This window comes from Crotalus tigris, unplaced genomic scaffold (assembly GCF_016545835.1).
Source record: "Crotalus tigris isolate CLP2741 ecotype Arizona unplaced genomic scaffold, ASM1654583v1 scf7180000017754.2947050, whole genome shotgun sequence".
NCBI lineage: Eukaryota > Metazoa > Chordata > Lepidosauria > Squamata > Viperidae > Crotalus > Crotalus tigris.
In genome coordinates, this window is record NW_024096616.1 from 136,440 (window position 1) to 149,444 (window position 13,005).

The 13,005-nt window shown below is 37.2% G+C and overlaps 1 protein-coding gene across 3 annotated transcripts in view; it reads right to left on the reverse strand.

Annotated features, from left to right (window-relative positions):
- Window positions 1–13,005, reverse strand: part of ADAMTS2 (ADAM metallopeptidase with thrombospondin type 1 motif 2) — a 274,775-nt gene that overhangs the window by 24,169 nt on the left and 237,601 nt on the right. For all 3 annotated transcript variants that reach the window (XM_039340802.1, XM_039340803.1, XM_039340801.1), the window contains exons 11-14: window positions 6,996–7,141; window positions 4,867–5,042; window positions 4,053–4,186; window positions 2,308–2,431 (exon numbers count right to left, since the gene is read on the reverse strand). In XM_039340802.1, the coding sequence (XP_039196736.1) occupies window positions 2,308–2,431; window positions 4,053–4,186; window positions 4,867–5,042; window positions 6,996–7,141 (580 nt within the window). The remainder of the gene's footprint in view (window positions 1–2,307; window positions 2,432–4,052; window positions 4,187–4,866; window positions 5,043–6,995; window positions 7,142–13,005) is intronic.

Sequence of the window (13,005 nt, forward strand, 5' to 3'; positions counted from 1 at the left end):
GGATGATCTGAAGCTGTATGGAAAAACATCATCTGAAATAGAATCGCTGCTCAACACTGTCCGTATATATAGCCAAGATATTGTAATGGAGTTTGGCTTGGACAAATGTGCCATACTTACTATCAAACAGGAAAAATAGTGAAAACTGAAGGAATCAAGATGCCCCACGAAAATAACATTAAGAGTCTGGATGAGGAAGAGTACTACAAATACTTGGGTATCCTTCAAGCGGACAACATCAAGCACACTGAAGTCAAGAAAAAGATTAGAGGTGAATACATCAAGAGAGTGAAGAAGATCTTAAAATCCAAACTCAATGGAGGAAATACCATCAAGGCAATCAACACCTGGGCAATCCCAGTCATTAGGTACACAGCTGGAATAGTGGACGGGACTCAAGCAGAACTAAAAGCAATGGATAGGCAGACCAGAAAAATAATGACAATGAATCATGCCCTTCATCCACGCAGTGACATTGATAGACTTTATCTATCAAGGCAAATAGGTGGGCGTGGAATGCTACAAGTACATCAGATGGTTGAAGAAGAAAAAATGGCTTTGTAAGAATATCTGAAGAACAATGATGAAGATGCACTGAAATTAGTATATCAGGAAGGCTCACTAACTACTGGAGAGACCAAACTGGCCTACAAGAAAGACCAAATGAAGAACAGAATAGAGGCATGGGAAGACAAAGCACTACATGACCAATACATGAAAAAAATAGCTGGGAAAGCAGATAATAATAAAACCTGGCAATGGCTAAGAGCAGGAAAATTGAAGAAAGAGACCGAGGGACTAATTCTGGCTGCACAAGACCAAGCCTTAAGGACACATGCATACAAAGTCAAAATTGAGAAGACAGCAACAGACAGTAAGTGCCGCCTATGCAAAGAAGCTGAAAAAACAGTGGACCACCTGGTAAAGCTGTTGCAAGAAGATTGCACACACTGACTACAGCGGCATGTCAAAGTAGCAACAATGGTGCATTGGAAGATCTGCAAAAAATATCATTTGCCTGTAAGCAAAAACTGGTGGGATCATAAAATAGAGAAAGTCATAGAAAATGATAAAACTAAACTGCTCTGGGACTTCAGAATTCAAACAGACAAGCACCTGTAACATAACACCCCAGACTTAACAATTGTTGATAAGAAAGACAAAAAGGTCTGGATAGTGGACATGGCAGTGCCTGGAGACAGCAGAATAGACGAGAAAGAACTAGAGAAGATAACAAAATACAAAGACCTACAAATAGAAATAGAAAGACTGTGGCAAAAGCAAGCAAGGGTAGTACCAATAGTAATAGGTTCCTTGGGTGCAATCCCAAAACAACTGGAGCACCACTTGAACACCATTGGCATTGACAAATTCGCTATAGTCAATTGCAAAAGGCAGCCTTATTAGGAACTGCTTCCATCCTGCGACGATATCTGTAATACCATCAAACATCCACATCTGCCTATCCCAGGTCCTGGGTAAGGACTCGATAGGTAGACAAAATGCCAAATCCAGTCTGAACATCTGGCTGACTGTGCGATGATCCATAATAATAATAAAGTTGGAAGAGACCTTGGAGGTCATCTAGTCCAATCCCCTGCTCAGGTAGGAAACCCTATACCATTTTGGACAAATAGCTGTCCAGTCTCTTCTTAAAAACTTCCAGTGTTGGAGCAATCACCACTTCTGGAGGCAGGTTGTTCCACTGGTTAATTGTTCTAACTGTCAGGAAGTTTCTCCTTAGTTCTAGACTGCTTCTCTCCTTGATTGGTTTCCATCCATTGCTTCTTGTCCTGCCCTCAGGCACTTTGGAAAATAGCTTGACTCCCTCTTCTTTGTGGCAGTCCCTGAGATATTGGAACACTGCTATCAGGTGCCCCCTCGTCCTTCTCTTCATTAAATTAGACATACCAAATTCCTTGCTTCACTTTAAGATGACAATTGATAGAATCTCCTCAAAGATGTTGAGATATGGTAATATCTGCATTAAATTAAGGCTATTGTCTGAAACTCACTTCTTTGGAGTCAGATTCAAAATACTGTTTCTGAGTAGACTTACATAGGATTCTATCTTACGATTTGAGTACACCAAGACATCATTATATGACAACATGTCTCAGACACATACATTAGGGTATTCTTTGTATATTGATTTTATTTAAAAAAAACATGTTTCCATCAGAACCTAGTTAAGAGTAGCATTTGATGCAGCAAAGGAAATAGGCTGTTAAAGGAATTTTTGAAATCCTTTTAAAATTAAATGCATACTTTTCTGGGGCAAGGATATTATATTTAAATAAGAACAACCTTGTTTCTTTGGTGCCCTGGAGAATGTTCCTTTCACCACTTTGCAATGGGTGTTGTCTCCACCACACACACCACATTTATCTTCTTGTTTTGATGAGCCTATTACTCTGTCACAGCCGACTTTCTGAAACAAAGAAAACAAATCCACTTGTTTCGTTTGTAAGACTCTTCCTTTTTTTTTGAATGATAACTAAATCAGGATATTTAAGCAGGATATTGGGAACTAAAATATAAGTATGTTCCTGAAATAATATATTGGTAGTCTCACAGGGCCTTATTTCAAGAACAGAAGAACACTCTTCAGAACTTGAGTTTAAGTAGATATTTTATATTTTTCATATCTATTTTAGATAGTGAAAATTTCATATCTACAATCTAGAATTTCATATCTACAATCCCTGAGAAAATAACACCAAAAACAACCACATGTTCCTCTTTCTCTCTCTCAGTTTAAAGACATCACACTTCAGCAAGTTTTTCCTCAAGTTACATATCATGAACGTTTATTTCAAGCAGATAACTTGAAAACTGAATGGTAGATATGGTTCTGATTAAGAATTGCTGAAAATTGTACCTACGTGTATCTAGAATGACTGTATCACATGGCAAACACTGAATCTTTATCTATATTAGAGTCACTTTTCTTGGGGTATAGGTAAAACTTTGGGAATTGCCAGAGTGCTTCAAGAAAATCATGTATGCTGTGATGGCTCAAAGTACCATTAGAAGAACATGAACAATTCACTAAATAACAGGTATTCTTTCTAAACATTTGGAAACATTTATGGAACATTTCAACATGCACCAGAAATTAAAAGAAAAGTTTTAAAAGAAGAGTTTAAGAATAGTCTAGTTGACTACTGGATCTATGTTTTCATCTAGTGCAGGCATGTCAAACTGCTGGCCCATGGGCCGGATGCGTCATGCCGAAACCACGCCCACCCCATTGCTGGCAATGGGGAAAAAGTCGCAATACGTCGCGCCATATCATGTGACATCACGAGTTTGACATGCTTGATCTAGTGCATATGCTTATAGATGGCAATCATGATTTCCTTAAATAAATTTAGAAAATGCTTAAGAGCCATTTTAAACTAAGTAATGCATTCACAACACAGCACTGTGTCTCTAACCACACCATTTCATTTCCTGCCATCTTAAATCTCTAAACCTTCTAAGCATTCTACTTTTTCCCCTTTAAAAATTGTTGCACTTCAACCAATATGTTCCTTTTAAATAGTTGTTTTCACACTAACAATCCCCTCCTGAGGATTAAATTCACTCATAATAAATATGTTGATTTGAAAAATATTCTGCCACTTCCAATAAAATAGTAAAGTACTACACATCTGATTTCTTTTAAAATCATTTTTCAATTTCATTTCTATAGTTTATAGAATCTTTATATAAATTAGTCGGAGAAGGGGAAAAACTAGCCCATTATAGCAATAGCACTTATATACCGTTCACAGTGTTTTACAGCCCTCTCTAAGTGCTTTACAGAGTCAGCATATTGCCCGCAACAATCTGAGTCCTCATTTTACTGACGTCCGAAGGATGGAAGGCTGAGTCAACCTTGAGCCAATCAGAATCGAACTGTCAAAGTGCTGGCAGTCAGCAGTCAGCAGAATTAGCCTGCAATACTGCATTCTAACCACTGCGCCACCATGGCTCATTATAATTTTAATATTACTCTTACAGATATAAAAATGGAAAAAGAAATTCCTGAAACACATATAACCTACCAGGCATTCTCCTCGCATACAGATACTGTGCAAATCCTTATAGGAGCAACGTGTTCCATCATGTACCAATCTTTTCATATACACCACATCATTAGTCTCCTTGGACTCGCAGTACAGGTGGCACCTTTCTTTAGCTATAAGGGAAAATATTTGCAAAATTTATCTTCTCAATGGATAATTTTCTAAATGTTGATTCAATATTGTGGTGAGGTCAAAAATTCCAAGCAATTTGTCCAAAGAAAAAAAAATAGAGCCATATTCTAGAAATTGGGACTATATTGCAAACCAAATATTTAATAGGAAAATTTATAGTTTGTGTCAGCTTTCCCACTTCATCCTCATCAGGGGTGGTTAGGAGTTCTAGGTTAGCAGAATCAAAAAGCCATGCTGGCTACAGATTTGGGAATTGAAATTTCAATATGCCTCGTGGCATAAAGTGAGAGAAAGTAGTTCTACCATCTTAATGATCAACCCTTAAAATACAATTCTACAAAAATGGCTTTATTTGCTATTACAGTCAATCATGCATAGCATATATATTAATTCAATTAAAGTACTATGGCTAAACTGAGTGATGCAGCAGCCTAAATCATTCCTAATATGAATTGCATGCTCATTCATAGCTGGCTCAGGAATTCTGGGAATTGAAGATCATAGATTCTAAAGAGGGACTAGTTGCCCTCCCCTGATATGAGGGTTAATAATAATGAATTGCAGTATTTCTGCATACAGGGCGTTCCACTTTTTGAAACTGGGCAGACTAATAATGGTCTGCTCTGCTAATAATGAAATGAAAAAGATAAATTGTGCAAACCATCAGTATGTTCATATGGGAGCCAGTGATGCTTCATATTCTGATATTCAAAAACAGGATCCCACTGCCTGCACTGCTCCTCTCTGAAGTCTTCATTATCATCAGGGCAATCCTGGCTATTGCATAGCTGGAACTCATAGCTTGGCCCAAAACATGTGCGGCCTCCATTAGCAGGGCTAGGGAAAAGAAGAAGTAATACTAATGAATGATTTTAGATCAACAGTGTAATAGACCATTGCATTTTATTGGAGCTGGAAATGTGGTGCCTCTCCAGATATTAGATTCAAATTCCCATGGACTCCATGCAAAAAACTTCAAGGATTTAAAGAACTGCAGTCAACAGTGTGTACAATTCCACAGATTCTTTATCCCTTATTTATTGTTCCAGCCCAGGATTAATTTCCAATTATTTCCAAAATCTATAAGCTCCATTTAGAATACTTGACATGTATGAGGTAGGAAGGCACAGTTATGTGCTGTTAATCTCAATATATGCAATATAAAAAAATTAACCATGATCTAATGAGATATGTGGATAAATATGAAACTCTGAACATATACTACATAAATGCTGAAATAGTTGTGGGTGAGATACAATGTAGGTTTCATGCTTAAAAAAGAGATCCTATAAGTAAAGCTGGGAGAAATTGTCCTTTCCCTTCTGTAGCCCCTAGTAACGTTAAAACCCACACCAGAAATTTGGGCAGTAGTCAGAAGGAACTTTTCAATGGGAATGTGGGGAATCAAGCAAGCAGGAAGAAGTAAAGATTATTTCTTAAGTATGTAGAATGCAGGCTAACTCTGCCCACAGCCAGAGTTCGATCCTGATGGGGCTTGAGGTCAGCCTTCCATCCTTCCAAGGTTGGTAAAATGAGGACCCAGATTGTTGGGAGCAAGACGCTGACTTTGCAAACCACTTAGAAAGTGCTGTAAAGCTCTATGGGGCAGTATATAAGTCTAAGTGTTATTGTTATTGTTATGTATCCATTGCAGTCAATGGCAATTCATGGCAGTTTTCAGCAGTTAGAGAGATTAAGTACTAGAAGTGATTATGGTATCTCCTCGACAGGGTAATACCCAGTTCAAATTTTTCATGTTATTGCTTGGATAATTTAATTTCCTAAATCTTACTGTAATTTATTAAGGAGGTTATGCACCAAATATTTATCTTATTACCTTTTAACTTAAGCCTGTATTTTCTCATGTTGCCTTTTATTCTGTTTTTAGATTTTGTTACATTACATGAAGAATCCATAATAATGATATTTCTTTTTAAAAATAGCACCAGAAGTGCTATTCCTTTAAATCCCTGAATGCTCAAGAAGTTGGCTTTCTGGCAAAAATAAGCTTCTCTTATATCATCCCTTGCTTCAATAGTAAACACAAAAACATGATATCTATAAAATGATTTCATGATTCATTTCAAACAATTGATTATAGATTTATAATCAAATTTGGTAGAAAGAAATCTATAGAGCAAAAAATTGTTTCTTCCAGTAAAATCAGTGGAATTGCCTTGTGAAACATGAAATAAGTGTGAATCTGCAGAAACACTGATCTTCAGGCAAACACCACATATCTGCTTCTTATATTAGAAAGGGAAATCTCACACATAGACAAAATCCAATAAGTCTCTTTTTGTTTTAACACAAAGTGTATAGATAAAGTGCATCTTAAACTATTCTGCAGTTTATAAATTTGGATGCAGAATGCCTATTAGGAAAAAAAAGTCAGTGACTCGGCAAAGTATAGCGGGGTTATATTTGATCATAGCCAATATTCATTTATAAAATGTATTGCATCACTATTACTTTCATTCATTAGAATTCCCAAACAGGATGCACAACAAATTTAAATTTATTAAATTACACATCTTAAACTCAACAAATTTATTCTTTTAAAAGGAACCACAATAACACAGTCTGCAACGACATTGCATAATCTGTTGGATTTTATCTTTCCAAAAGGTTCACAGTGAAACAAATTCAAGAGCAAGGCAGTGGCCTAATCATAACTAAGCAATTTTAAAAATATTTTATGATAGTTTAACAATGTTATTTTAAAGTCATTGAAGACATCTAGAACAAAATTCATTACCAAAGAGCATAATTTGATTAGGTTCAACTTACTGTGGATTGTCACACTGGCGTGTCCGGAATTTCAATCCTGTTCCGCACGTTCGGGAACAGGAACCAAATTTACTCCATGCTCCCCAGTTTCCATCTTGCTTCAAGATATCTGGAGTTAACCAGATACAGTGACCTTTAAAACAATGCTAAAAGAGAAAAATATACAGGAATGCATATCTTTGAAATTCATCAACTTCATTTTCCTAGTAACTGAGCATAGGTCAGGGGTAGGCAATCTTGGCTCTTTTATGATTCGTGGACGTCATCTTCCAGAATTCCAGCTAGCCATGCTGGCTCAGGAATTCTGGGAGTTGAAGTCCACAAGTCATAAAAGAGCCAAGGTTGCCTACCCCTGGCCTAGGTTGAAAGGAATTGCTGTTTAAAAAGAAATACTATCCCAAAAGAGGCCACTGGTTTCTCATATAGCCGTTTCTCATATATTATTCAAATTCAGATGTTTGAACTGCTGCCATTGAAAAAAAATGCTGCTAGACTTTATGATACTTTGCCTTTCATTTGGTCCAATCCACATCAGTTCATATCTACCCATCCGTAACCCAGATATAACTTCCTCAGTTATGTGGTTGAATCTCCAGCAGGAAAAAATAAATAAAATCTTCCCCTATTGTACCATGTCAATTGCTTGGGTAGACCTAGAGGGCTGCAGGGAGACAAATGTGCAATGGAGCAATGATAAAATGGAGACAGAAAAAAGTGGTCATCTTATTCAAAATTCACACTTTTTTTTCAAATTTTCAAAGCAGGTTGTCAGTCAACAGCACATCCTAGGGAAACATGTGAAAAGTGTAGTATAGGTAGTCCTTGACTTACAACCACAATTGAGCCCAAAATTTATGTTGTTAGGTGAGAAATTTGTTAAGTGAGTTTTGTCCCATTTTACGACTTTTTAGCCGCATTTGTTAAGTGAATTAATGTTAAGTTAGTAACACAGTTGTCAAGTGTCGGATGTTTTTGTTTGACAACATATGGAGATGCAACCATTTTTCTTCTTATGTTTTACTCTTAGAATTAGAGTTAGAATTAGATGATACTGGGGGGAGGAGGAATGTGCATGGGAGTTTCGTTAGACATAACAATACTGTAACTAGTGTGAGAACCAAGGTTTTTGAAATAAGAGATGATAAGAATTGGCAGGTTGGAGAATTGGAGGGAAAGTCTGCATTTCAAACTAATTGGAGATTTATGTGATTTATGTGATTTATGATTATAAATTAGAGGAGGGAATTGTGCTTTGATACTATATGCTCAGGGGAGGGGAATTCAGATTTTGGCTTTGGCTATGTAAGTGCCAATGCTATGCTTCTCGAATAAAGGTTCTTTAAGGGAAACAATGCCTTGAAGTTCTTTGAAGAGTTTCATCTGTCAGAACCATTACAAAGTGATTCTGGCTTCCCCATTGACTTTATCAGAAGGGCGCAAAAGGAGATCACATGGCCTCAGGACACTGCAACCGTCATAAATATGAGTTAGTTGCCAAGCATCTGAATTTTGATCATATGACCATGGGGATGCTACAAAGGTTGTAAGTGTGAAAAATGGCCATAAGTCACTTTTTTCAGTGCCGTTGTAACTTCTAACGGTCACTAAATGAATTGTTGTAAGTCAAGGACTTATTTATTTGCTTTCTGCTTTTATTATTTTTACAAATACCTCAAGGCACGGACATATCCAATGCATCATTCTCCTACTATTTTACCCACAATAACAACAACCCTGTGAGGAGAGCTGGGCTAAGAGAGAGACTGACTGACCCAAAGTCATCCAGCTGATTTTCATGTCTAAGATAGGAACAGAACTCATGGTCTCCCACCTAATATCCTTGAAAAATAATGTTAAAATGGATTATTTGTTTTACACCCAATGAAAAGCTGAATATAACAAGCAAAATCACAAATGTAAATATTTCTCTTTGGGGACACATAAGCTAAATCATTCCCAAGTTTAATGTAAACAAAAATTGGCACTAAATGTTGATGACCCTAATCTGATAGATTTACAAAAATACGAATCTGAGAAAAGCCAAAATTAATATATCACAATAATTGTCAAATTATAGAGACAGGTATTTATTGCTTGTGTACACGAAATAGGCGAGTTTTGGGAGAAACGCATAGTTTGATGTGGTCCACTGTATTCACAATAAGATCAGACAGAGACAGCGAAACACACATTACATCAGTACAATACAATGTTGTTCCCCACCCTACACAAATGGATTTTATTTAATTAAAGTCAGAGTGGTAATGTTTCAACAGCTGAAATCTACATTTCTTTCTCAGTTGTGATTTCTAAAAGGAAGTCTGAACAATTTAATTGCAGGGCTGAGGAAAAGCTTTTACAACAGCAAGTAAGGAAAGGGCTTTAGCTAATATGGGCTTATAGTAAGCAGGAGGGAAGAAGGAATATTTCTTTGTATGGTAGCATTTATGGCCTCAGAGAACATTAGAAGCAATAATTATTGTGATATTTCTATGAAGTCTGTGAACATATAGAAAAAAACCCCCAATGGCTACCTGAACTCAACATTTTGGTAAGGATAAAAAAAAAACAGTATGGCCAAAGCCAAGTGGTCCCCTCATCATATGCTCCATTTACATTTGTGTGTGTGTGTGTGTGTGCTACATCTTTAAATCTCTTGCTTTTTTGCTATGGCAGGAAACCCTGCATTGATTGTTTTTCTCTAGCTGCTTTCTTTGACCATAACTCCATTCAAGTGAATTTTTAGAAAGAGGTTCTAGAATGAGTTTACAAAGAAAAATGTTCCCCTTTCTCCTGAGAAAAAGGAGAGAAGAAAAGGAATAATGCAACAGTCAAGATTCCTTTTAACTTGTGGAACGGAATCCAGAAGCCTAGGAAAGTAAATGTATCTATAGTATCTCTCTCTCTCTCTCTCTCTCTCTCTCTCTCTCTCTCTCTCTCTCTCTCTCTATATATATATATATATATATATATATATATATATATATATATATAGGTCTTTGGTTGTTCGGGTTTTTTCCCGCGTAAAATTGGAAGTGTCTTGGCAACGTTTCGACGAAGTCACATTCGTCATCTTCAGGCTGGTGTTTTTAGCTTCTTGTTTTGAGCAGCAATGTGTGGTTTTAGCTGTTTCTTCCTTTTAACTGCCAGTGAGGGTATGAACTGATTGGATGGGAGCTTGGCTGTGTTCTGATTGGGTGGAGGTGTGTTCTGAATGGTAAGGGGCTTGGCTGTGCTCTGATTGGCTGGGGGAGTGTTCTGTTTGGTTGTGCTCAGGTTAGTCTGAGTTGCAGAGGGGTTTAAGATTTTGGGGTTAGGGAGTCGTTTGTCAATAAGGGCAGGTTTCCAAATGGCTGGTAGGCGGGAGGTATCATCTCGCTTGTTCATGCTGTGTGGGCGTTTTTCTATCTCGATGGCTTCTCTGATTATTCTGTTATTAAAATGTTCACTTTTGGCAATGGTTCTGGTATTTTTAAAGTCAATTTCGTGTCCTGTGGCTTTAAGGTGTTGGACCAGGGAAGATGTTGGTTCCTCTTTTTTGACTGAGTTCTTATGTTCTTCAATGCGTGCACTTATTCTTCTGTTGGTTTGTCCGATGTATGTGGTGGGACAAGTGGTGCATGGGATTTCGTATACTCCTTGATTTTCTAATTCAATTTTATCTTTGGGGTTTCTAAGGATGGTGGATATTTTTCTGTTTGTGCAGAATGCTGTTTTGATGTTGTGTTTATGGAGGATCTTACTGATTCTGTCTGTGGTGCCTTTTATGTATGGGAGGAGGGCTTTGCCGTTTTCTTGTTCTTTGTCTTGGATTTTAGTGGGGGTTTCTTTTTGGATTAGGTTTGTAATCTTATTTCTATGGAATCCATTGGATGTTAGTACATTGGTGAGAGTGTGTAGTTCGGGTTTTAGGTGTTGTTCGTCAGCTAAGCGTTTTGTTCTGGAGATGAGTGTCTTGGCTACAGAGTTGATCTGTGCTGGGTGGTGGTGTGAGAGAGCGTGCAGATAGCGGTTTGTGTGTGTTTTCTTCTGGTAGATGGTGTGTCCTAGGGAGCCATTGGATTTCTTGTAGACTAAGACATCCAGGAAGGGAAGTTGGTTGTTAGCTTCTGTTTCCATGGTGAACTGTATTTTGGGGTGTAGGCTGTTGAGGTGTGTGAGGAAGTTGTCCAGTTTTTCTTTCCCATGTGGCCAGATTATGAAGGTGTCGTCTACGTATCTGAGCCAGAGTTTGGGTTTGTGATCCGATTTTTCTAGAGCTTGGGTTTCAAAGTGTTCCATGTAGAGGTTGGCAATGACAGGTGAGAGGGGTGATCCCATGGGTGCTCCTTCTGTTTGTTTGTATTTTTGTCCATTATAGATGAAGTATGTGTTGGATAGGCAGTGGTTGGTCAGATCTAAGATGTGTTTGGGGGGGTTATATTTGTTTTGAATAGCTGTCAAGGCTTCTTTGATAGGCACTTGGGTGAAGAGGGATATGACATCGAAGCTCACTAGTAGGTCGCTGGGCTGTAAGTTTTGTTTCTTTATGATCTCTATAAACTGGAATGAGTTTTTTACGTGTGAGGTGATGGATTCTGCATAGGGCTGTAGTTGTTTGGCGAGAAATTTGGCTAGGTTTTGTAGAGGTGAGCCTATGGAGCTGACTATAGGTCTGAGTGGGGTTCCTTCTTTGTGTATCTTGGGGAGACCATAGAGTTTAGGGCATCTGGATGATTTCTCTCTGGGAATGATTCTTTGCTGGATCTCTCCGCGAAAACCTCAGAAAACATATATATATATATATATATACACATAAATCTACCTATCTACCTTATAGTCTCTCCTCTCTCTCTCTCTCTCTCTCTCTCTCTCTCTCTCTATATATATATATATATATATATATATATATATATATATATATATATATATATATATATATATATATATATACACATACATCTACCTATCTACCTTATAGAGGCCTCTTGTATCCTTGGGTAGAGTGAGGCCGGAATCTCCTGCAGCTGAATGTAGGCCTGAGAACGAGAGTGAGTGAGAGTGTGTTGATCTTGGAGCATCAGGAGCTTTTGTTTGGTTTTTATAATTTTTATAGTTATATATATAGTTTTTAAATTTTTATTATTATTTATGAGTTAACCAGGGTTATGGTATATAAAATGGATAGCTATATAAGTCTTTTAAATAATGCCCAAATAAAGCTAAACCTAATGTGTTAAGTTGCAATTGTCTGCAAGTTCCCTCCTTCCCAGCCATAATTTATGTGGCTAGGATTGATCAAAACTGTATCCCAATCCCTTTGGCACTATGATATTGGGGAAGGCTTACTGTATTACAATCCCATTCACATGAACCTTCTCTAATAAAATATGAAGCTAGAAATACTTTCATAATATATTATTACTGCTTTATACCAGGATGTAATTGTAGATCCTGGGCATGAATGGTTTGTCAGTATAAGAATCTGGGCATAAAGACATAGGCACAGATGGCTATACACAATCATTCACTAAGTTTTCCTAATAATCATTTCCATAACAAATGTGGTGCCACTTGATCAGCCTTCAATTCTAGTCATTTGGCAGGAACTATATGTGAAACACATGGCTAAACAGACACCCACCACCAGCAAAAACAGAGAAGGGTGCATAATACAAAATGTCTTTTAAACAGAGAATGAAGAATACTTTAGCAAGGGGAAATAAGTAAAAATGTGCTAGATACCTCATAAAAAAAGGAGAAAAGACCATAATTTGTACACCTGCTACACAGAAAACATTACCCATGATTTGTATGATCAACAGATGACTAAAGTCAAGAATCTCTTCAATATAATAGCCTACATCAAGATAAGTTTCCATTATCACATAACTTCAAAATATGAAAACTGGAAGTGGGCAGTTTAAGGGGACTCTGAACACAACAAAGAAAATAAATCTGCTATGGGATAAATCTGCTATGGGTTGTGTGCTTAGTGAGTTTATTTTTTTCCTAACAATTATTAATTTAC